Below are 21,044 nucleotides of genomic sequence, written 5' to 3'. Positions count from 1 at the left end.
GAGAGAAACATCAGTGTGTGGTTGCCTCTTGCATGCCTCCCACTAGGGGTGGGGCCTGCAACCCAGGCATGTGCCCTGGCTGGGAATTGAACCAGTGACCTTTGGTTTGCAATTCCCTGAGCTACACAGTAAGAGCTGTATACACTCCTTTTAATGTAGTCTGGTATAAAGATACCCCACCTCTCAGTGCTGGGAGCAAAGCAGCGGCATGCTCCAGGAGACAGCATTTCCTATTGTCTTCACACTCAACTCACTGACCAAGGACTTGGTGCTATCCCTAGGGTGGTGGTGCATTTAATCTGGGCCAAGCCAGATGCTGTTGACCAAGACCTCAACCTACAACCTGTGTCATCAGAGTACTGGTTGGGATGAGGCTCAGATTTATGTTTTGCTTACAAAAGGGGGTACCTTTGCCAAAGAGAAGAAAACAATGAATGAATGGGTTTTGCACATAGCGCATACCAGGCACCAATAAAGGCTGGTTCTCCAGAAGGAGCACAAAATGGTGGGAGATGCTTTAAAATGGTTGCTCTACTCTGCTAAACGCCCGCACCCCCCACACCCCAGCCATGCGCGGGTAGTGTTAAACAATGCCTAGATGGTATAGAACCGGACACTTCCGGGTAAGTGCAACCTTCGACCTCGGCCTGAGGAAGCTTCCCTTCACTCCGCCCTCCCCAGGCTTGTCTTGGTCCAGCCCAGCCTCCGTAGTGCTTCTCGGTCAAGCAGCTCTCGTTCCGGAAAAAATCGCGAGTTTTCCGGGCCCTCGTTCCTTCCCATCATCCCCCGGTGCTTCGGGCCTTTCCCTGTTTAGTTGTAGTTAGGTCGGTGCGGGTTGTAGTTTGTAATTCCAAGACCTGTTCCGCGAGTGACGCAGGCACTGCGCGAGCAGCGCGCTGACCGCATCCTCAGCTGCCCCACTTTCTTCGCGTCTCCTCGACCCCATAGCTGAGAAACCTGTGTCTCTCACCATTTTCGCGGTCCTCATCGCGCGCCCGAGGCAAGGGGCGGGCCCTGGTTTCTTTGAGAACCTGCGGGCGGGAGCGCGTTACTAACGGCTGCGACCCCTCCCAGGTGGGGGAGGGGAGGGGCCTGGAGGGTCGGGGCTAGGGCGGGATGGCGGGGAGAGGCGGGCCAACCAGGTGGGCTGGAGACCCCTGGGGGCGAGTGGAGCGTCGGGGCCGTCCACCTGCTGTCCAGGAGGGCCTGGGATGGCCGGCACCAAGAAAGCTGGCCTTTGTTGGGAGAGGTGGATGTGCTGCTCCAGGGGGGCGAACGTTTCCTCCTCTTGTCATTAGTACCCTGAGTACCCTTGTCTGGCCTCCAGGCCTCCGATCGCGCTATGGGTGACAGTGATGACGAGTACGATCGAAGACGCAGGGACAAGTTTAGGAGAGAGCGCAGCGACTATGACCGTTCGCGGGAAAGAGATGAAAGACGTCGAGGGGACGATTGGAATGACCGGTAAGATACTTTTTCTCAGTTTTGTACCGCCGTCACACTCTGTTGCACTCCACCCTCATTGTGTTTCCTTTACAATTTTATTAGGGCAACCCATACGAAATCGCTCATCTTGACCGTTTCATGTGGTTCATTTAACCTTTTTGTTCTTGGCCAAAGATTTTTGAAATATCCAGAACGTCAAACCAATAGAGTTAAGAGAGTTTGAGTCTGGAAAAGCAATATTTATAATGTCTTTGAAATGCATCTGTTTGTTGTTTCTAAATTATATCTCGAAGAAAAATAATGTGATAGAATTGACTTCTCTTGGAGAGGTGTCAGACCAGTTTCCAGGTAGAATGTGATTTAATTTCTTGTAATTGTCTTGCTTAAAATCAGAAAGTTCTTTGGCCAGTGATAAGTTTGAGTTGGTACCGATTAGGTTTCTGGGGTATACTTGAGTTGATTATAGGTAGGGTATTTATATTAAGAAACATCTGATGTGACTTCAAATAAAGTAGTCAAAATTAGGAGGAATTGTGGGAGATTTTCTTTTCAGTATAAGAGGTGTCACCAATATCTAGTTAGCTGATGGCAATGGCTTGATTTGGAAACATTACTGGGAAAAAACTTTTGCTCAATTATTGTGATAATAGAGTTTTGAAAAATGAATTTATTATTATTTTTTTTTAATAATTTTTTTAAAAGATTTTATTTATTTATCTTTAGAGGGGAAGGGAAGGAGAGAGGGAGAGAAACATCAATGTATGGTTGCCTTTCGTGCATCCCCTGCTGGGAACTGGCCTGAAGGGAACCTGCCTGCAACCCTGGCATGTGCCCTGACTGGGAATCGAACCGTGATTGTCTGGTTCGCAGGCCCGCGCTCAATCCACTGAGCTACGCCAGCCAGGGTGAAAAATGAATTTAGTAAGTCATTCAGTCTCTAAGTAAATGTGTCTCTTCACTGTGGAGACCCTTGCACTTTGTTTTCCTAGGTATTTTCTAAGAAAGAAGAAAAGGTGTTCCGAATTCTGTAGATGAGTAAGATACGGTTATTGCCTTTAAGGAGCTTACAGTCCTTGGGCCAAATGGCCTGGAGTGTATGCTACAACAGGGTATTTGTGAGAGGTCATCATAAGGATGGTAAGCATTGAGGGAACAGATCTTTATTTTATTTTATTTTTTTACAGTAAAGGAGGGAGAAAGAGAGAGAAACATTGACTGGTTGCCTTTTGTACATGCCCTGACCAGGGACCGAACCCACAACCCACCTGACCAGGAATTGAACTGGTGATTTTTTGCTTTGCAGTACCATGCCCAGCCAACTGAGCCACACCCGTCAGGGCAAGGGAACAGATCTGTTAAGGGAGGAGAGTAATGGTGGAGGTGGTGTGTCAGGGAGAGCTGCAGGAAAGTGCCGCTTACACGTGGAAAGATGAGTGGGAATTCCCAAGACACAGGTGGTTTGAATAGCTTTAAGTTGTGGATATAACATGTGCGGAAAAAAGCATGTATTCTAGTTTTTTTCAGAGTATTGGTTCTCAAGATGGGGTCCACAGACCCTAGGCCCCAGGGCCTAGGGGATGTGTGAGATTACAGCTGTTGTTATGGTAATACTAAGTGTTGTTGTTTGCACTGTATTGACATTTGCACTGAGAGAGCTATAACAATGGTAGGTAAAACGGCTGGTGCCTTAGCACACATCAAGGCAATGTCACCAAACGGGAGGGGGGGATCCCAGCTATTTTCAGTTAATGTCCTTGATGAAGCAGCTTTTATTAAATTGGATTATTGGATATACATTTTTAAAAAGATTTTATTCGTTTTATTTTCAGAGAGAGGGGAAGGGAGGGAGAAAGAGGGAGGGAAACAGTGTGTGGTTGGTTGCCTCTTATGTGCGCCCTACTGGGGGCCTGGCCCTGCAACCCAGGCATGTGCCCTGACTGGGAATCAAACCGGTGGCACTTTGGTTCACAGCCTGCGCTCAGTCCACTGAGCCACACTAGCCAGGGCTGAATGTATTTTTTTAATACATAGGACAAATGGGAAGTATGCATATAGGAGTGAAATGGTTATCTTGAGGAAGAGCATTTGTAGGATTGAAGTGTGAGCCAAATAACAGGTCGTTTTTGTTGTTTGTATTGATTTTAGTTGTTTCTATGGGGTGTCTTTTTAAAAAATATTTATTTATCTTTAGAGGGGAAGGGAAGGAGAGAAGGAAAGAAATATCAATGTATGGTTGCCTCTCGTGGGTCCCCTGCTGGGGACTGGCCTGCAGCCCAGGCATGTGCCCTGACTGGGAATTGAACTGTGATCGTGTGGTTCGCAGGCCCGTGCTCAATTCACTGAGCTACACTAGCCAGGGCATGGGATGTCTTTTTAAAAAATCTGAGTGAAAGATTGTCTAACAGCAGTTATTCATATTTGTGTATCTGGCAGATGTTTTCATGAAAACAAACTAAAAGAACCTGTTACTTCAAGAAAAATTGTCAGGCCCTGGCCCATGTGGCTCAGTTGGTTGGAGTATTGTCCAGTAAATGGAAAGGTTGTGGGTTCGATTCCCAGTCAGGGCACATGTCTAGGTTGTGTGTTCATGCCTGTTTGGAGCACATACGAGAAGCAACCAATCTGTGTTTCTCTCTCATGTAGAAGTTTCTCTACCTCTCTCACTTCTTCTCTTCTTTTTGAAAATTAATGAGTATGTCCTTTGTTGAGGATTAAAAAAACAAACTGTCAGTTTTATAGACAAATGAGAAAGTGTAACTTTCCAGTGAAAACTAAAGTTTTGGAAAACTTATATCTATTAATGTGAAATTATCAGCTTGCCACTACTTAAAGACTTTTCTGAGGAAATAGGTAGTGATACTAAAGATGTGGTCTTTTGATATGGTGTAACAAGATATGTTAAGATCCATTCGTAGAGCAAGATAGAACAATGGATTTTAATGTAGCAAACTAACTCTTACAGGGTTTTAGGTGGTATCAAAGAATATTTCCAGTCATCTGACAAGGCTATTAAAGTATTCCCTATTTAACTACACATCAATGGGAGGTCATATTATTTACATACTTTTTAGTTGAAGAACATATCACAGTAGATTGAACACAGAAACAAATGTGAGAATCTAGCTGTCCCTGTTAAGCCAGATCTTGAAAATATTTGCAAATGTAAAAAGTACCATTTTCTCACTTTTTTTGGAGAATAGCCATTTTTAATAAAAATATGTAATTTATATTAATATACAATTTCAAATTGAATCGGTATTTTTTCTGTTGATATTTTAAATATTTTCTTTATTTATTTTTCGAGAGAGGGGAAGGGAAGGAGAAAGAGTGGGAGAGAAATATCAATGTGTGGTTGCCTCTCATGCGTCCCCTGCCGGGAACTGGCCTGCAACCCAGGCATGTGCCCTGATTGGGAATCGAACCGCGATACTCTGGTTCGCAGGCCCGTGCTCAATCCACTGAGCTACGCCAGCCAGGGCTCTGTTCATATTTTAAATACAGTAAGCATTAATAGCTATAACTCACATAAGCCAAAACTTTAACATTCAATAATTTTAAAGAATGTAAGGGGTTCCTAAGACAAAAAAGTTTGAAAAACCACTTTGAGTTCAGAGCAAAGGATTTTTTTGTTGTGATGGGGATTAAGGCAACTGGTGACTGGTGGTGAGGCTGGGGTGACAGCCAGGAGCCAAAGTTTTGAGCAGTGCTGTGTACCAGCATTTAAGCAAGGGTATGGCACCATCAGATTTTTGTTTGAGAAAGGTCACTTTGTACAGAAGGGGCAGGTAAGCAGAACCAGTGCTGCCCTCAAAGGAGGTGTGACCAGAGGATAACAAGGAAGAGGGCAGTTTTGTTAGGTTGGGAGGCAGTTAGGTTGGGACCCTTTGGTTCTCAGGTCGATGCTCAATCCACTGAGCCACATGAGCTGGGAGGTTGATTCTTGTATGTGCCCTGAGCAAGGATTGAACCTGCAATTTTGGTGTATTGCAATCATGTTCTAACCAATTGCACTTCCCAGCTAGGGCCTAGAGGGTGGTTTCATAATTTTAGGCTTTTAGTCTTGTGTCTCAGGATCGGAAGGGCCTGTCCAGAAGTGTGATCGTAGGATATCCAACTGTGTCTTCTTTACTGTTACTGTTCTTATCTCCAGGGAATGGGACCGTGGCCGGGAGCGCCGAAGTCGGGGTGAATATCGTGACTATGACAGGAATCGGCGAGAACGCTTCTCTCCTCCCCGCCATGAGCTCAGCCCCCCGCAGAAACGCATGAGGCGAGACTGGTGAGATGGCAACAGTTTCTCTATCTTCCTTCACTTATGTTGATAACTTCGATCATTTCCTTTTCTCTAACTTCCTACAAACACATCTTTCTTTGTCCCTTTAAATCCTCGGGTGAGAGATCACATTTGGTATGCTCCTCCTTCTATCCCATCCTCCTTCATGCTCTGGAGAGATGATTCTCTCCTCTGTCTGACTTTTGTGTCCCCCACCCTCAGGGATGAGCACAGCTCTGACCCATACCACAGTGGCTATGAGATGCCCTATGCTGGGGGGGGTGGGGGCCCAACTTATGGCCCCCCTCAGCCCTGGGGCCACCCAGACGTCCACATCATGCAGCATCATGTTCTGCCTATCCAAGCCAGGTAAAGACCTGGGGTTCTAGGGTTCTTGGGAAAAGGGAGTTGTTGGACTTGGGGAGTGGTTGGGATTGCTGAAGACTGTGGCAGGGAGTGGACTAGACACGCGGTGGAGTACCTGTGGGGTGGTCACCATTGATGCCTGGGGTGAGGTCCATGTGTGCAAAGGAAGAGGGCAGCTGGCTACCTCGGCTGCCCCAGCCCCTACAACCAAAACTTCCTGACCGGGCTCCCCTCAGGCTGGGTAGCATCGCAGAGATCGATTTGGGTGTGCCACCACCAGTGATGAAGACTTTCAAGGAGTTTCTCCTGTCGTTGGATGACTCTGTGGATGAGACAGAGGCAGTTAAGCGCTATAATGACTACAAGCTGGATTTTCGAAGGCAGCAGATGCAGGATTTCTTCCTGGCTCATAAGGATGAGGAGTGGTGAGTGCCCCTACTTTCCTATTACCTTTTCCCTAGCATGTTTCACCTGGCCCTGCCAGGGGAACCTGAGCCCTGTCCTTTTCCCATTTTCCCCAATCCAGAACTTCCTAGGGGGTGGGGGATGGGAATTACAGCAGCATTAGCTGATGGGTTCTCCTCCTCACTTCAACGTCTGCCACGGTCCGCCACCCATCTCCCTTCCCCACTGTCCTCAGTCAGTGGGACACCTCCAAGCAGCTGGCCAGAGCCACTTGTTCCCTTGGGGCAGCAGACAGACTGCTTCCCACTTGCTGGATTTGGGTCATTGTCATCCCTGATCACCAGGACCTTGTGTGACTGTGGCATCCTCCCAAAAGCAACGAGTGAATCCAGACAAGAAAAGCAAAGATGTCAGGGTCATTTGACAGAAAAAGAATTTTAATTTTTTCTTTTTGTGGATGTTTTAATTTTAATCAACCATCTTTTCCCCCCTTCCTGCTCCTCCTCCTCATCCTCTTTCTGCTCCTTCTCCTTGAAAAGAGCCAGAACTGGGAACTACACCCGCTCATCGACGGAGCTCGGAGCAAACCCACCTCCACCCCCACCATACCCAGCCCATACATGAGCCCCTGGGCTGAGCCGCGCTGCCCCGGCCAGGCAGACAGGCAGGGCACTGCTGTGCACAATGCAGCAGTTTAGCTGAATGTGATTGCTCAGGCAGTTAGTCAGTCAGGGCCCCCACCGCGGAGTCCCGCGGGGGTGGGGCATCCAGGCCGGGACACCCCAGCCAGGAGCCAGCCGGTGGCCCACCTGACAGCATGGGCCCTGGGCGCGCTAGTTAAATCTTGAGCTCTGTTTGACCAAGCAGCCAAGGTAAAGATCCTGGAGGTGATGCCTGCGGCTTTCCTTTCCTCTTAATGCTCAACTTGTGGCTATGTTCTGTCTTTCACTGTCCTCTTTTTTTCTTTCTCTCTTTGTCTTACTCATGTACTTTTCTCTCTATTTGTGTTCTTGCTCCTGCCTAACACTACTACCTTTTATCCCCCCCCCCCCCCCGTTTCTCTGTCTGGTCTTTAGTTTTCCCCTTTGTTTTTGATATCTGGGACTTTCTCACACTTTATCCTTTTTTTCATATTTCTAATTTTTTTTTTTAACTCAAGGTCCTGTTTTAAATGTCCTCATACTCTACCCTGACCCTCTACCCCTCTCTTCACACTCTCTCTGTGGGCAGTACCTGAGGTTAAAAGGGCACTTCAGTTTCTCCCTGTCCCTTCACCATCTGCTTATTTTTCCCAAGGGGGGGAATAAAGGTATCCTGCCTTTTGGCTTTTCCTATCTGGTACATTTCAGGTTTCACCCTGTCTTCCACCTAAGGGTGGAGGGAGTTGGTGGGAGCAATCCTTTTAACAACTCTAGTTTGGGGTTGGCAAGGAGAGGGGAGGTTCTTTGGGACCTACTATTTCCTTATCCTTCCTTTCAGAAGCTTTGGGAAACTGCACTTTTAAAGTTAGTGTTTCCCAGAGATTTAAGGCAATCAATTTGCCTTTCCAACCTTGGTTACCCCTGTAGTCATTACTCTTCCCAACTGTAGAACTTTTAATTCCTGACTCTTCCCAAAATCTTCTCAGAGCATAAACTCTGGTTCCTTTGGGGGTATTGGGTGTTTTTATTATACTCCTTTCCCCGTTCTCTCTGCTTTTATGGTCTTTTGTGGGTGTGAGAGGATGGGGGTGAAGTCCTTATTTTCCTGGGCCCCTTCCAGTGTCCTGGCCTTGGCCTTCAGTGACAATTTTGTCTATTTCCTCCCCACTTCCTTTATAGGTTTCGCTCTAAGTACCACCCAGATGAGGTGGGAAAACGCCGTCAGGAGGCCCGGGGGGCCCTACAAAACCGACTGAGGGTGTTCCTGTCCCTCATGGAGAGCGGCTGGTTTGATAATCTTTTCCTGGACATAGACAAAGCTGATGCCATTGTCAAAATGCTGGATGCAGGTGTGCAGTCTGGTTGGGCAGTGGGTATCTTGTGATCAAGGTCTTAGTTGGGAAACAGGTAGGTTGACAGAAAGCCAGAGGCTGAAGGCCAGGGCCCTTGGATTGTGACTTTTATTCCCTTTGCTGGTAGCCGTGATTAAGATGGAAGGAGGTACAGAGAATGATCTACGCATCCTGGAGCAGGAGGAGGAGGAGGAACAGGCAGGAAAGCCTGGGGAACCCAGCAAGAAGGAGGAAGGCCGGGTTGGATCAGGCCTTGTGGATGGAGAGCGCAAAGTCAATGAGAAGGAAGACAAGAAAGAAGATGGCAAACAGGTTAGTGTTGGGGCCCCTGGGTGCTGCTGGTGAGTGCCTGGGGAAGAGAATGGAGCTGTTTCATTGGTGGCGGGGTCCATAGGAGTTAGAAGTAGAGGGCTCTGTACTGGGGTAGGGGAGAGGTGGACTTGCGGGCTCAGCTGTTGAAGTGGAAGGGGTTGATGAGGAGATAGATATCCCAGTGACTGTCTTTACCTGTAGGCTGAAAATGGCAGTGCTAGTGATGACAAAACTAAGAAATCTGAGGGTGATGGGGACAAGGAAGAGAAGAAAGAAGACTCTGAGAAAGAAGCCAAAAAGGTAGGGACTCTCTTAAGTGGAGTTAATGTTAGGTAGGGCAGAGGTCCTTGTTATCTGGCTCATGTCCTCTTGCCATGGCTCCCACAGAGCAGCAAGAAGCGGAATAGGAAGCACAGTGGTGATGACAGCTTTGATGAAGGCAGTGTGTCAGAGTCGGAGTCAGAGTCAGAGAGTGGCCAGGCTGAGGAGGAGAAGGAGGAGGCCGGTAGGTTGTACTTTCTGCTTATCCATATGAACGGTGGGGTAGGTGAGAAGTTGGTGAAATTGATGGGATGGTGGTCTCTTGGGAGAGACTGAGTGGTGGGGTGGGAGTTTGACAGCTTTTCTGTCCTCTCCAAAACCAACAATAAAAACTCACCAAGTCCCACCACTTCCTGTGTAGAAGAAACACTCAAGGAAAAGGAGAAACCCAAGGAGGAAGAAAGGGAGAAGCCCAAGGACACTCCTGGGCTGGAATGTAAACCCCGGCCTCTGCATAAGACTTGCTCTCTCTTTATGCGCAACATTGCACCCAACATTTCCAGGGCTGAGATAATTTCTGTGAGTGGGGAAAAATGGCATTGGGGGCAGAGACAACACCCAGGCTCCATTCTTTCAGGGGTGGGGGGAGGCACTAGGTGGAGAGAGCATAATCTGGCAGTGCTTCTAACACTCATCACTATTTCTCTAACAGGGAGGCTCCCTTCCCGTGGGCCCATGTCTTTTGAGGGCTGGTCCTGGTTGTACCATTTACTTTCAAGTGCTACTCTTAAGTTCTTGTTTTTTCCTTATCTGAGTAGAGGCTTATAGGCAGTTCCTTAGGGTTCTGAGGACATGGGGTTTGAAGAAAGAAGTGAATCCTTGAATCACTAAGTGGAGTTTCTGTTCCTCTGCCTTTCCAGCTTTGTAAAAGATATCCAGGCTTTATGCGTGTGGCACTATCAGAGCCCCAGCCTGAGAGGAGGTGAGGAATGAGAGAAGTCTGAACCTGGGTAATTGGAAAGGTGCAGGGGAAGGTTACTGGTTAGCATCACCTCCACTCCAGGATTATGTTGACATCTTTGTTCTTGTTTAGGTTTTTCCGTCGTGGCTGGGTGACATTTGACCGCAGTGTTAACATCAAAGAAATCTGCTGGAATCTGCAGAATATTCGAGTGAGTGCTGGGAGCCAGACTGTTTTGAGGAAGAGGTGTGGCTCTGTATGCTGCACACCTCTTACTGCTTTTTTCGTTGTTTGCTTCTTTCATTTTGCTTCCTATTTCATCCATTCAGTCCGCTCACATTAATTGTGTACTGTTGTCTGTGGGCTAGGCCCTGAGACTGTCCTCAGGGAATTCACAGTCTGATCACTGCTCTCAATAGGGCCAGTCTTCTGGTGTTGGTAAGCTTTCTGTACCTTCCAGCTCCGGGAGTGTGAGCTGAGTCCTGGCGTGAACAGAGACCTGACCCGTCGTGTCCGAAATATCAATGGCATTACCCAGCACAAGCAGATAGTGCGCAATGACATCAAGCTGGCAGCCAAGCTGATCCATACGTTGGATGACAGGACCCAGCTCTGGGCCTCTGAACCTGGGACACCTCCTCTGCCAACAGTCAGTGACTCTCCATAGAACTTTTTCAAAAGCAGCCAATACCCCCTCATCTGTGGGCATCTCTGATCTTACATGATCTGTGGCATTGACCCTTTGTGCTTTCCTGCTTGTTGGCCCCTCTTTAGGCAGCACCTCCAGCTTGCAGCAGAACAGATTGGTGTTAGTGACTATTTGTGGGCTATGGTAGAACAAATACAAACATGAAGATAAATCCCAAGGCAGTGATAATAGGCCAAGTGAGCCTTGAATTCTTTCAGCCTCACTTTGCCTTTCAAATTAGGTTCCTAGGCTACATACTCAGAGGGTCTTTCTATGTCTCACTTGCCTCTCTTCTCCCTCTCAACTAGAGTCTGCCCTCTCAGAACCCAATTTTGAAGAATATCACTGACTACCTGATCGAGGAAGTGAGTGCTGAGGAGGAAGAACTGCTGGGGAGCAGTGGGGGGGCACCCCCTGAGGAGCCTCCTAAGGAAGGGAACCCAGCAGAGATCAACGTGGAACGAGATGAGAAGCTGATCAAGGTGCCAGCAAGAGCAGAGGGTGTAGTGAGAGCCTGGCTCAGGGTGGTAAAAGGCATGAGTATGATGAACTCATACTTTCTTGTTTTCTCCTAGGTTTTAGACAAACTACTCCTCTATTTGCGCATTGTGCATTCCCTGGATTATTATAACACGTGCGAGTACCCCAATGAGGATGAAATGCCCAACCGCTGTGGCATCATCCATGTTCGGGGACCCATGCCACCCAACCGCATCAGTCATGGGGAAGGTGAGCTCTTTGCCTGAGTTCCCTTTGGTTCCCCTTTCTCCCCAGCTACCTCTAGTTTTTCACTCTGGAGCAGTGCTCTGTCACTTTTTCCTCTAATCTCCTTTCATATTCCTTGGCCCTGGCTCACTTCTCCAACCTGCCATCTGTCTTTGTTCCCAAACTACAGTATTAGAGTGGCAGAAGACATTTGAGGAGAAGCTGACTCCGCTGCTGAGTGTGCGGGAATCTCTTTCAGAGGAAGAAGCCCAGAAGATGGGTCGAAAAGATCCTGAACAGGAAGTGGAAAAGTTTGTCACCTCTAACACCCAAGAATTGGGCAAGGATAAGTGGCTATGCCCTCTCAGTGGCAAGAAATTCAAGGTCTGGGATGTTAAGAGAGTTGTGGGACAGGTGGGAGGAGTGGGTTGAGCCAGGAATCTGCCTCCAGACCTGGAAGGAAACATCTTTGGGACCAGGTGGGAGGGGAGGGTGATTATCTTGGGGTATGGGGAGCTAGGGAACTGCTTGCTCAGTTCTTATCCTCTCCTCTTGGCATCCAGGGCCCTGAGTTTGTACGCAAACATATCTTCAACAAGCATGCAGAGAAAATTGAGGAAGTAAAGAAGGAAGTGGCATTTTTTAACAACTTTCTCACTGATGCTAAGCGTCCAGCTCTACCCGAGATCAAGCCAGCTCAGCCACCTGGCCCTGCCCAGAGTAAGATACGATCCATGAGGGTCTACCACATTCCCTCACCCCTGACAGTTGAAGGATTCCTGGTTCTTTAAACAGTTGCACCCTGAAATTTCTTTCTTACCCTCAGGCTTTATTCCTAAAAGCCAGTCGTCTGTGTCCTCCTGCCCCCCCCCCCCCCCCCCCAGTAATTCATGTTCCTGTCTGTGTTGTACTCCCCCCAGGTCTGACCCCAGGACTCCCCTACCCACACCAGACTCCCCAGGGCCTGATGCCCTATGGTCAGCCCCGGCCCCCCATTTTGGGCTATGGAGGTAAGTATAGGAAGGATTTCAAAGGGCTTTGTGGTTTTGAGGGGCTGGGGGAAAGAAAGCAACTAAAATGTAGTTGAAGTAATAGACAGGTTCTCAGCTCAACACTGATCTTCTTTATAGCTGGCGCTGTCCGCCCTGCAGTCCCCACAGGAGGGCCTCCATACCCTCATGCCCCTTATGGTGCTGGCCGAGGGAACTACGATGCCTTCCGAGGCCAGGGAGGTTATCCTGGGAAACCTCGCAACAGGTGAGAATGAGCTAAGATGTCCAAGTTTTATTGCCTGCTTCAAATTGGGACCCTCAACTCTCATCCCATTTTACCTCTTTCTTACCTCACAGGATGGCCCGTGGAGATCCACGGGCCATTGTGGAATATCGTGACCTGGATGCTCCAGATGATGTGGATTTCTTTTGAGCCATCTACTTTTCCTCACTCTTGGTATCCTATACTTACGACTGCTGTGTCCCATCCAGCTCTGAAAATTTTTTGTACGTCCAGCCCTACTGCCAATAAAAGCACTTCTGCATTGACTCCTGAGTACATATTATATACTTGCCAAGATCCTCCCAAATATTGGCTGGGACAGTGGTTAAGCTGGGCCTTGCCATTTTATTGATGCCAATGGTCCCAGGCTCTACTGGGGCTTCCTGGAGGCTTAACATTGGGCATTGTCTAAGCCTCTGCCTTTTGAGAATAGGTAGGTGAGTGTGAGGGACCAGAGTCTCAGTTCCAGGGACTTTGCCTCAGTTCTGGACGGGCAGCTATTTTTCAGAGTTACGGCTGGTCCAACACAGGTTGTAGAAGGAGTTGGGGTCAAAAGTTGTGTTCACCTCCTGCCAGCCCACCCACCCAGCAGCCTGTAGTTCACTGGGGTTTTTCGGAGCACCCCAGCAGTGAGGGTCCAATACTAGGACGTAGGCTTCAATGCCTGGCCCCAGGCAGACTCCCAGCAAGGCTTTGGACCGTGCATCCACATCCCCCCCAACCATTACAGGCCCCCCACCTCCTGTGAAGTGGGAATAAAGCCTCTCCAGTTCCCCCCGAAGCCCAGCTCCACGGGGAACGTGGCATAGGCGCCCCTGGGGCCCTCTGAAGTGGTCGAGACAGAGACTGGCCTCTACGCAACCGATCCAGCTGCGGGAGCCCCGAAACCCAGGGGGCTTGTCGCCCATGTCCTCCAGTGCCATCTGCACGTCCACCAACGTGGGTACGCCCGCAGTTTGGCCATCTGGCCACGAGCATAGCGTCTGTAGGGTGCGGTATCCGCAACCCCAGCCCCGGTCGTCCAGACCGTCGCAGCCGTAGTGATAGTAGAGGTAGTGGCCCGAAAGGATGGCCAAGCGAACGGGGCCATGGCCGGGTGGGGCAAGGCCCAGGTGGACATCTTTTAGCAGCTCCAGGGCGGTAGGAGGGAGCGGAGGTTGTTCAGGTAGGGCAGATGTTGCGTCTGGCGGTGTGGGGCCAACTCCAGGGGGACTCGGGCTCCAACACTTACTCTCGGCTTCGGGTCTTCGGCTAGCTGCAGGAAGGAGGGGCAGGCAGGCTTTGGCGACAACCTCTGAGGGCACTGGAAAGCAGTGGAGACCGAGTCGACCGGCAGGGTTCCCACAATGCATTGCTACGCCTACGCCACCCTTACTGCGCAGACGCGAGTTCTGCCTCCCGGGGGCAGTAGAGGGCGCCCGGTATCCCACCTCTAACTGAGCGAGGCCGCAGGTTCCAGCAACCACCCCTCCATTCCCTCAGCCCTAGTGGTTAGGCATTCTGCCAGATCCCGGCTTCCCAACTGCGCACACGCCTTTGGCTGTAACAGTTTATTGGCAGCCCAGAGGGGCAAAGGCACCGTGGGGTAGGGGCTCGGCCGAGACATGCAGAAGACGCAGAAGACTGGGAGCCCCGGGAAAGGGAGGGAATCAGGGTGGGCAAGGTCTAGGGCTCCTCTGTTATATCCCAGCCCTTAGATAAATAATATATACAGCTAGGGGACTGGGAGGGGCAGGCGGGGTGGCGGAACGTGGGGGTCCCGCCTGGGTCACAGGTCTGAGCAGCGATCCTGCTTGCTGTAATGGTCAAACTGGTTCTTCCAGTGCACCATGTAGGAGCTCCAGCGGTGGAACTCGGCCTTCCACTGGCGCTCTGCCTCATCCAGCGTGTCTGCGGCCCGGGCGCCCGGCGAGGGAGTGGGAGGATGACATGGGGAAGGCCAGGGAACGGACATGGGGTAGGGGGCGTGAGTGCAGGAGGACACAAGGAGTAAGTAGGAGACCACGTGGGGTGGTGGAAAGAGGATCAGAATGTAAGAGACGAAAGACCGGGGAAGATGAAGACAGGGGGACCAGAGAAGGATGGTAGGAATGAGGATGGAGGGGTTGAAAATGACCGGAAGACAGGAGCACGGAACGGATCAGGAGGGTGGAGCATCCATGGATTGATGGGGGGAAAAAAGAGACAGAAATGGTTGACGGTTATAGCCCCACTGGGAGGTGCTATCTAGCCCCAGGTCTTCTCTCTCCCCCCAACACCAGGCTCAGGCTCTAAGGAATAACTACAAAAAAACAGAACTGGCTTTTTCATTTGCATTTAAACAAAAGCCTGTGGGTCCCTGAGATGGGTCATAGGTCACCGCTCCCCTTGTCCAGTTTGAGGCTTTCTGAGGGAGGGGGGGCGCTGGGTCGGAGATCCCTGAGTGGGGCCCTTCCCCATGGTCCGACTACTCATTAGAGGAGGGGCCCAGTGAGGCCAGAGGAGGGGAAGAGGCTGTGGTTACAGCCGCGGGAGGCTGGAGAAGAGGAGAAAGAAAAGGAGGGGTAGGGGGAGGCCGGGCCTGGGCCTCGGGGCAGCCTCCCCGTGGGCGGGGCCTGGGCAGGTGCTGGGAGCCTCCGAGGCTGGTGGGGAGAAGAGAGGGGTTATACACCCCGCCGGCTTCCATTACCCACTCTCTCTCCGCTCCCCACTTCTCCCCGCTCTGCTCAGCCCCTGCTCACTGGCCCCTGCGTACCGGTGGCGCTGAGCAATTTGGGTAGGAAGCCATTCCAGAAGGCACAGGCCTGGGCTCGCAGCCCCCGCCGCACCTCCAGCGGCCGCAGGTTGAGGCTCACATACTGCTGCGTTTTCCCCGTGTACGGCGGCCACTGCAGGGCTTTGGGGTTCTGGGGGTCATTGGGGTCCCTGTGGAAGGAAAGGGAAGGCTCAGCCTCAGGCAAGCCCGACTTGCCCTGGGGTTGGGGAATGGAGATGGAGAGAAGGAGGAGGAGGCAGTCTGCTTCCAGACCCCATGCCCTCTTTGCTCCAAGGAGAGCCCCATCCCTTCCCTCCCAATACCGCTTTAATCCTTCTTTCTCTTCTCCAGTATCCCTCAACATCTAGAGTCTTCTCCTTCCTCCTGCCTGCTTTCTGTCCCTCCTCTCCCTTTCCTTCAACATTCCTGCTCCATCGTTGTCTTTGTTTCTCTCATTTTAAAAAATTCATGATTTATTGAGCCCTTACAGTGTAACCATGCCCAGTCCTATCTCTACAAACATCACATTTGCTTTCAACAACACCCATGTGATATTGGATTTATTGTTTCCTTCTTCGGACAGGTAAAATGTGTGCACTGCAGCTAATGAAATCACCACTGATCCAATTGATCCAGCTCTACAGTTCACACTCTTAACTACTGCGGTAACTCCTCTGACTCTCCTGTTCAGCTCTTCTCTGCCTGCCTCGGTTGCTGTCCTTGTCTTTTCAGGATCTGCCACCCCACTTCCTCCTTCCTTCCTGCCCATTCTCCTTGGTCATTCTCTCCCTCCCCTTCTGTCTCCTCTCCTTTCGGAACTTCCCCTTCTCTTTCTAGCCCTTCTCGTCTGTCTCTGCCTGTCTTCCACTTTCTCTCTCCGTCCCCCTGCCTCCCTAGCTCCCAGAGGCCATCCTCCCCTCCTCACTGCTGACCCTGTGCGGGCGAAGTTGGCCCAGTATTTCATCAGTCGCTGGGCAAAGGCTCTCTCCTCGATGGTGTAGTTTAGCGAGGGTTCCAAGGGGAGCCCAAAGATGAATTCAATCTCGTAGCCGTGGGGCACCCCCATCCAGAGGGGCCAGGAGAGCGTAGACGCACGGTGTTCAAAGATGTAGGCATAGACCCGAGCACCCTGGGCGGCCAGTCGCCCAGCCAGTTGGGCCACAGGGCACACGACATTGTGGTCACCCACCACGTTGCTCATGGCCTCTCTCAGGCGTGCTGGGTCCTCAGGGTTCAGCCAGTCTGTGTAATGCAGCACCACGGCCTCGGCAGCCAGGTCACTTGCCTGGGGGACCCCGACCCGCACCCCAGCCAGGAACTGTGCCCGGCTGATGAGAGACTCGTTGTCTTTGCTGAAGCCTGGGGCCCCGTAAACCAGAAAATAGGAGCCCTCATCCTTCACCACACCCACCAGCACCTGGGGGAACAGGAGGAAGTAATGGGAATGGGTGGAGGTGGGGACAGACATGGACAGACACGCAGACAAAAAACCGGAGAGATGAACAGTTACAGATGCAGAACCACAGAGGAAGAGAGTGTGAGATTGGGGAACAGGTGGAGAGAAGGAAAATATATACCCGTATTTTCTTTTCTCTCTGTCCCATTGGCCGCCCCGGGATCAAACCCTCAAGGAAGAGGCGCCTGGGCCTTTGGGGATGGGTCTTGTGGATCCCTCATGCCTGGGTCCCCAGGGGGAGGGTGGGTGGGAGAACAAGCCTAGAGGAACCAGTTCCACCCACTCCAGCCATTAGTCACCTGCAGGCCCTGGAAGTCTCCGGCGTTGATGAGGGCCTCGGGCGTGTCACTGAGGAAGTCTCCGTCTATCACAGGCACAAAAGAGAAGCGGAAGACGCTTTCCTGAGGCAGCACATGCCACTCGTGGTCCACCAGGTCCTGAGCTGGCCGTGTCCGCAGGCAGGCGACCAACTCTGTGTCATTGCTACCGGCCCCACCTGGGGGACAGCCTACAAGGCGGGCCAGTAGTGTGGCCCTTCGGCGGGCCTCTCCCGTGCCCACCGTAGCCCATGGCCCATTGGGTGCACCGCTCTGCAGCACAGCCCTGTGGAACAAGCTCCGGCTGGGTGGGGACAGAAGGTGCATGCCCACAGAGGCAGCACCTGCACTCTCCCCAAACAGAGTCACTGACATTGGGTCCCCCCCGAAGGCTGCTACATTCTCCTGTATCCACTGCAGAGCCAGCCTCTGGTCCAGGAGACCCACATTGCCTGGGGCCTCCCTGCTCCCTGGCAGGGCCAGGAAGCCAAAGGCTCCCACCCGGTAGTTCATGGATACCAGCACAGTCCCCTCCGCTTGGGCCAGGAAGCGGCCATCATACACATCCAGGGAGGAGGCCCCGCTGTAGAAGCCACCCCCATAGATCCAGACGAGGACAGGGGCGGGGGACGCAGGCCGAGGGTATGGTGTCCACACGTTGAGGTACAAGCAGTTCTCACTCAGCTCACGGTTGGGGTTCCACATCTCGGTGCCCTCAAAGCCAGGGTACAAGGTGTCCACGTATTGGTAGCAGACACTTTGGAAGGCGGTGGCATCCAGCACCCCTGACCAGGGCCGCTTGGGCTCCGGTGGCAGGAAGCGACGGGGGCCCACAGGTGGCTCTGCGAAGGGGATGCCCAGAAAAGCAGAGACAGGGCCCCCAGGGGCCATTAGGCGGATGCCCCGAAGATGGCCCCCACGCACTGTCACCAGCAGCTCTGGGTCCTCCGGGTGCTCGGCTTCTGCCCCTCCTCCCAGGAGGAAGAGGAGGAGGAGAAGAAGAAGTGGGGACGCTGGGAAGAGAGTGTGCAGGGGACAGCATGGGGGCCTCATGGCTACCAAGGCAGGCGGGCAGCTGCTGGGAGAAAGAAAGGCAGAGGATGAAGGCCTGAGGCTGGTAGGAAGGAGGTTAGGCAACGCTGCTGCCCGAGGGTTATCTCTAAGCTTCAGAGACGGTGGGGCAGGCTGGCAAAGAGGAAGCGGGAAATGGAGGATGGGAGACAGACCAACAGAGACAAGGACATAGGCAGAGAAGTGAGAGGGGACAGAGATCAGGCACACATACACCCAGACAGACAAATGTAAGGAACAGAGATGAGACCTTCCAAACAATACCCTCCCCTGCCCCACAGAAGACCCACTACCCTCACCTCCTTTCCCCAGCTGGGTGGACTGGTTTGGGCCCAATGCGAGCAGCGCGGGTGCCCGCACCAGAGGCCGCAGTCCACATACTGGCCACAAGACAGGGGCGGGGCCCTCGCTGACGCTAGGCGGATGGGGGCGCCTGCGGTGGCGTGAAGGCTCAGCCGCTTCTGCCGTTGGCCAGGGCCGGGGCCCGGGCCCTGGAGGGTGGGTTGGGCATTCAGGGTGTGGGAACCGCAAGTTCTAGAGCACCCCAAATCCTGCCTACTCCACACTCTACCCGCCCAAGCCGCCTCATCCGCTGCCTGGCACAGCGCGCTGGTTCCCTTGGGTGCCTGTCAGTTGCGCACCCCTGTCGTCTAGCCCCAGCGAAAGGATTCGCCAGCCTTGGACCCCAGGACTCCAGTTCTCAGTCCGTCCCATGCTGCTGTGCATGCTGCCGCCAGCGGGGGGCACTAGAGACCGAGAAAATATCGGCGCTCCCCGCCCGGAGTAAAGAAGCCGAGAACTTAGGGCGGGGGTCTAGGGGCTTGCGGACACTGCAGAGGGGTCTGACGAGCGAACCCGGACGCCTATGTTCTCGGAGCTCCGGAGATCCCCCACTGCAGGGCGGGGGCGCTATTTTGGGGCAGCAGCTGCTGTGGTTCCGGCATCTCCAGCCAAAGGATCAAAATTCCCCGGGTCGGAACTCCCCCCTCTCGCGGCGGTCACCCAGCCGCCGGCGTCCTGAGATAGGGTGGTGATGGTGCTGAGATTAACTAGGAAACTCGAGTGGGGCTAATTATAACTCGGGGCTTCCGCTGAGCCTCCCCTTCCCTCCAAATACAGACGGAATCCCCGCGGGAGGGGGATGCCTGGGCCTGGCAGGGGGCTTATGCTGGGCGCTTCGCAGGGGCCCCTGCGCTCGGGTGGCGGGACTGGGGTGGGGTCGGGGGACATGGCAGCCGGACGCCAGGGACCTGCGTGGACCGGGTTCCGCCCCAATTGGGGGGCGTCTTATAGTGGCCCCAGACCTGAGGACCAGCGAGCTAGGGGCGCTCGGGGGTCCCCACAGGAAATCGAGAGCAGAGGCAGCAGCCAGCCGTTCGGGGTGCCGGCTCCCTACGCAGGCGACCGTAAGTCTCCAGCGGCGAGCGAAGAGTTAAGGATGAGTGTGGGGTGGCGGGGGGCGTCTCTGGGCAGGCCCGGGGGCGCAGTGGGCGTCAGGTTTGGGGGCCTGGATTCCCCCGGGAGCGCACTGTGCCCCGGACGCGGAAGGGGCCGAAGGCCGGGGGAGGGTCCCGGGCGGGGCGGGAGACTCACCTGAGGCGGCCAAGCGGGGCCGGGCCGGGCCGCGCCGGGAGCTGGAGGCGGCCGATGTTCCCCGGCGCCGGCTGAGCAGACTCTGACAGCCGCCGCCTCCGGCCCCCCGCACACACCCCCTCCGGCCCGCACTGCGCCCCCGCCTCCGCCCACTGTCTCCGCCCCCTCCCCTCCCCACCGCTTGGAGCTGCCACCTCCTATCCCTCTTCTTTCCTGGAAGCCGAGACCCACAGACCCCGAGGCCCTGACAGAGCCGTGACAGACGCCGACAGACGTCCAGACACACCGTGACCCTCACTACCAAAAGACCCACAGTGACGGAGCAGAGGCCCACAAGACCGACAGATGAACAGAAATCCGAGGAAACAGACACACGCAGATCGACTGTCTCATGCAGTGACAGCCACAAACGCAGTGAGACATTGACAGACGGATGGACACTCTAGGACAGGGTGACAGCCTCGGTCGGAGCTGGGGGACGAATAAATGAGCATCCCTGGCCACAAGACAGCAGGGATGGCATGGGGGGAGGACCGGCATGAGAAAGTGTGGCTGAGGACCCCCCTCAGAGGAACGGGCGGTAGTGCTGGAGAAAAGGTGACATGGGACACTCTTGGGGACGAGGGCGCAGCTGTGGAAATGAAGATGTGAACACGAGATCATGAGTGGAAATGAAGGGGACCCCCATAAAGGAGATGGGTGGGGGAAAGTGACTCGTGGATACTTCAGATGGAAGGCCAAAGTGGTGGCACGCAAAAGGGTGCGGTGCAAGGCTGCCCTCCGCTGCCGCAGTAGAAACTTCCGGAACCCCTGCGGGTGGGTTTGCGCTGGTTTCCTGACGGGCGACCTCGGACTTTCGTCAACAGGGGCCGGTAGGTATGACATCACTATGCCAGCCTCTTATTGGCCGCTGGGACGGGCAGGTGGGAGCGGCCTGTCCAGGGGTCCCCTAGACTGTTCCGAGGGGCCGGAGCTGCACGGACCATATCCAGCCCTAAGGGATCACCCATGGGGAAGTGTGGCAGCGAAGGCGTCTCATGCTCGAGGTGGGGGCGGAAAAGTGTGAGGGGGGTGCGCGCATGATTGCGCTGCCCGAAGATGCCACACTCTCTGTGGGTGGCCCACTCCTGAACCTGCGGCCGGCTGCTCGGAGACTCGCTGGAGTGGGCAAGCGTTCTGGCGTGCGCG

General features: G+C 53.1%; 3 protein-coding genes across 10 annotated transcripts; 1 reads left to right on the top strand and 2 right to left on the bottom strand.

Annotated features, from left to right (window-relative positions):
• The first annotated feature begins 767 nt into the window (after window positions 1–767).
• SRRT (serrate, RNA effector molecule) lies at window positions 768–12,951 on the top strand. 4 transcript variants are annotated; one of them, XM_053655315.1, is made up of 20 exons: window positions 768–1,000; window positions 1,328–1,464; window positions 5,597–5,725; window positions 5,942–6,088; window positions 6,322–6,510; window positions 8,311–8,480; window positions 8,611–8,795; window positions 8,997–9,095; window positions 9,183–9,300; window positions 9,478–9,635; window positions 9,977–10,038; window positions 10,150–10,228; window positions 10,478–10,666; window positions 11,014–11,187; window positions 11,281–11,434; window positions 11,601–11,794; window positions 11,974–12,130; window positions 12,319–12,420; window positions 12,541–12,667; window positions 12,816–12,951. In XM_053655315.1, exons 2-20 carry the CDS (start codon window positions 1,343–1,345, stop codon window positions 12,817–12,819), a joined length of 2,559 nt encoding a protein of 852 aa, XP_053511290.1. In that variant the 5' UTR covers window positions 768–1,000; window positions 1,328–1,342; the 3' UTR covers window positions 12,820–12,951. The 4 variants fall into 4 exon arrangements, with proteins under 4 accessions (XP_053511290.1, XP_036990842.2, XP_036990840.2 ...); XM_037134947.2 differs by having other exon boundaries at window positions 769–1,000; window positions 12,331–12,420; window positions 12,760–12,951; XM_037134945.2 differs by having other exon boundaries at window positions 769–1,000; window positions 12,760–12,951.
• Window positions 12,952–13,012: 61 nt separating this feature from the next.
• On the bottom strand, window positions 13,013–13,702 carry UFSP1 (UFM1 specific peptidase 1 (inactive)). Its single transcript, XM_037134948.2, has one exon. The coding sequence runs from the start codon at window positions 13,606–13,608 to the stop codon at window positions 13,183–13,185; it is 426 nt and encodes a 141-aa protein (XP_036990843.2). The 5' UTR covers window positions 13,609–13,702; the 3' UTR covers window positions 13,013–13,182.
• Window positions 13,703–14,209: 507 nt separating this feature from the next.
• On the bottom strand, window positions 14,210–19,959 carry ACHE (acetylcholinesterase (Cartwright blood group)). 5 transcript variants are annotated; one of them, XM_037134987.2, is made up of 6 exons: window positions 19,857–19,958; window positions 18,563–18,754; window positions 17,175–18,270; window positions 16,352–16,836; window positions 15,420–15,589; window positions 14,210–14,575 (listed from the first exon to the last, which is right to left on the bottom strand). In XM_037134987.2, the coding sequence occupies exons 2-6, from the start codon at window positions 18,640–18,642 to the stop codon at window positions 14,454–14,456; spliced, it is 1,953 nt and encodes a 650-aa protein (XP_036990882.1). In that variant the 5' UTR covers window positions 18,643–18,754; window positions 19,857–19,958; the 3' UTR covers window positions 14,210–14,453. The 5 variants fall into 5 exon arrangements, with proteins under 5 accessions (XP_036990882.1, XP_036990883.1, XP_036990885.1 ...); XM_037134988.2 differs by having other exon boundaries at window positions 17,175–18,267; XM_037134986.2 differs by lacking the exon at window positions 14,210–14,575 and adding an exon at window positions 14,635–15,306 and having other exon boundaries at window positions 19,857–19,959.
• Window positions 19,960–21,044: the final 1,085 nt, after the last annotated feature.

The sequence above is a fragment of the Artibeus jamaicensis genome, unplaced genomic scaffold, assembly GCF_021234435.1.
Source record: "Artibeus jamaicensis isolate MK-2021 breed Jamaican fruit bat unplaced genomic scaffold, CSHL_Jam_final contig_956, whole genome shotgun sequence".
In the NCBI taxonomy this organism is placed as follows: domain Eukaryota; kingdom Metazoa; phylum Chordata; class Mammalia; order Chiroptera; family Phyllostomidae; genus Artibeus; species Artibeus jamaicensis.
Note: the sequence above shows the minus strand (reverse complement) of the source record. Positions and strands in the feature narration are given on the sequence as shown.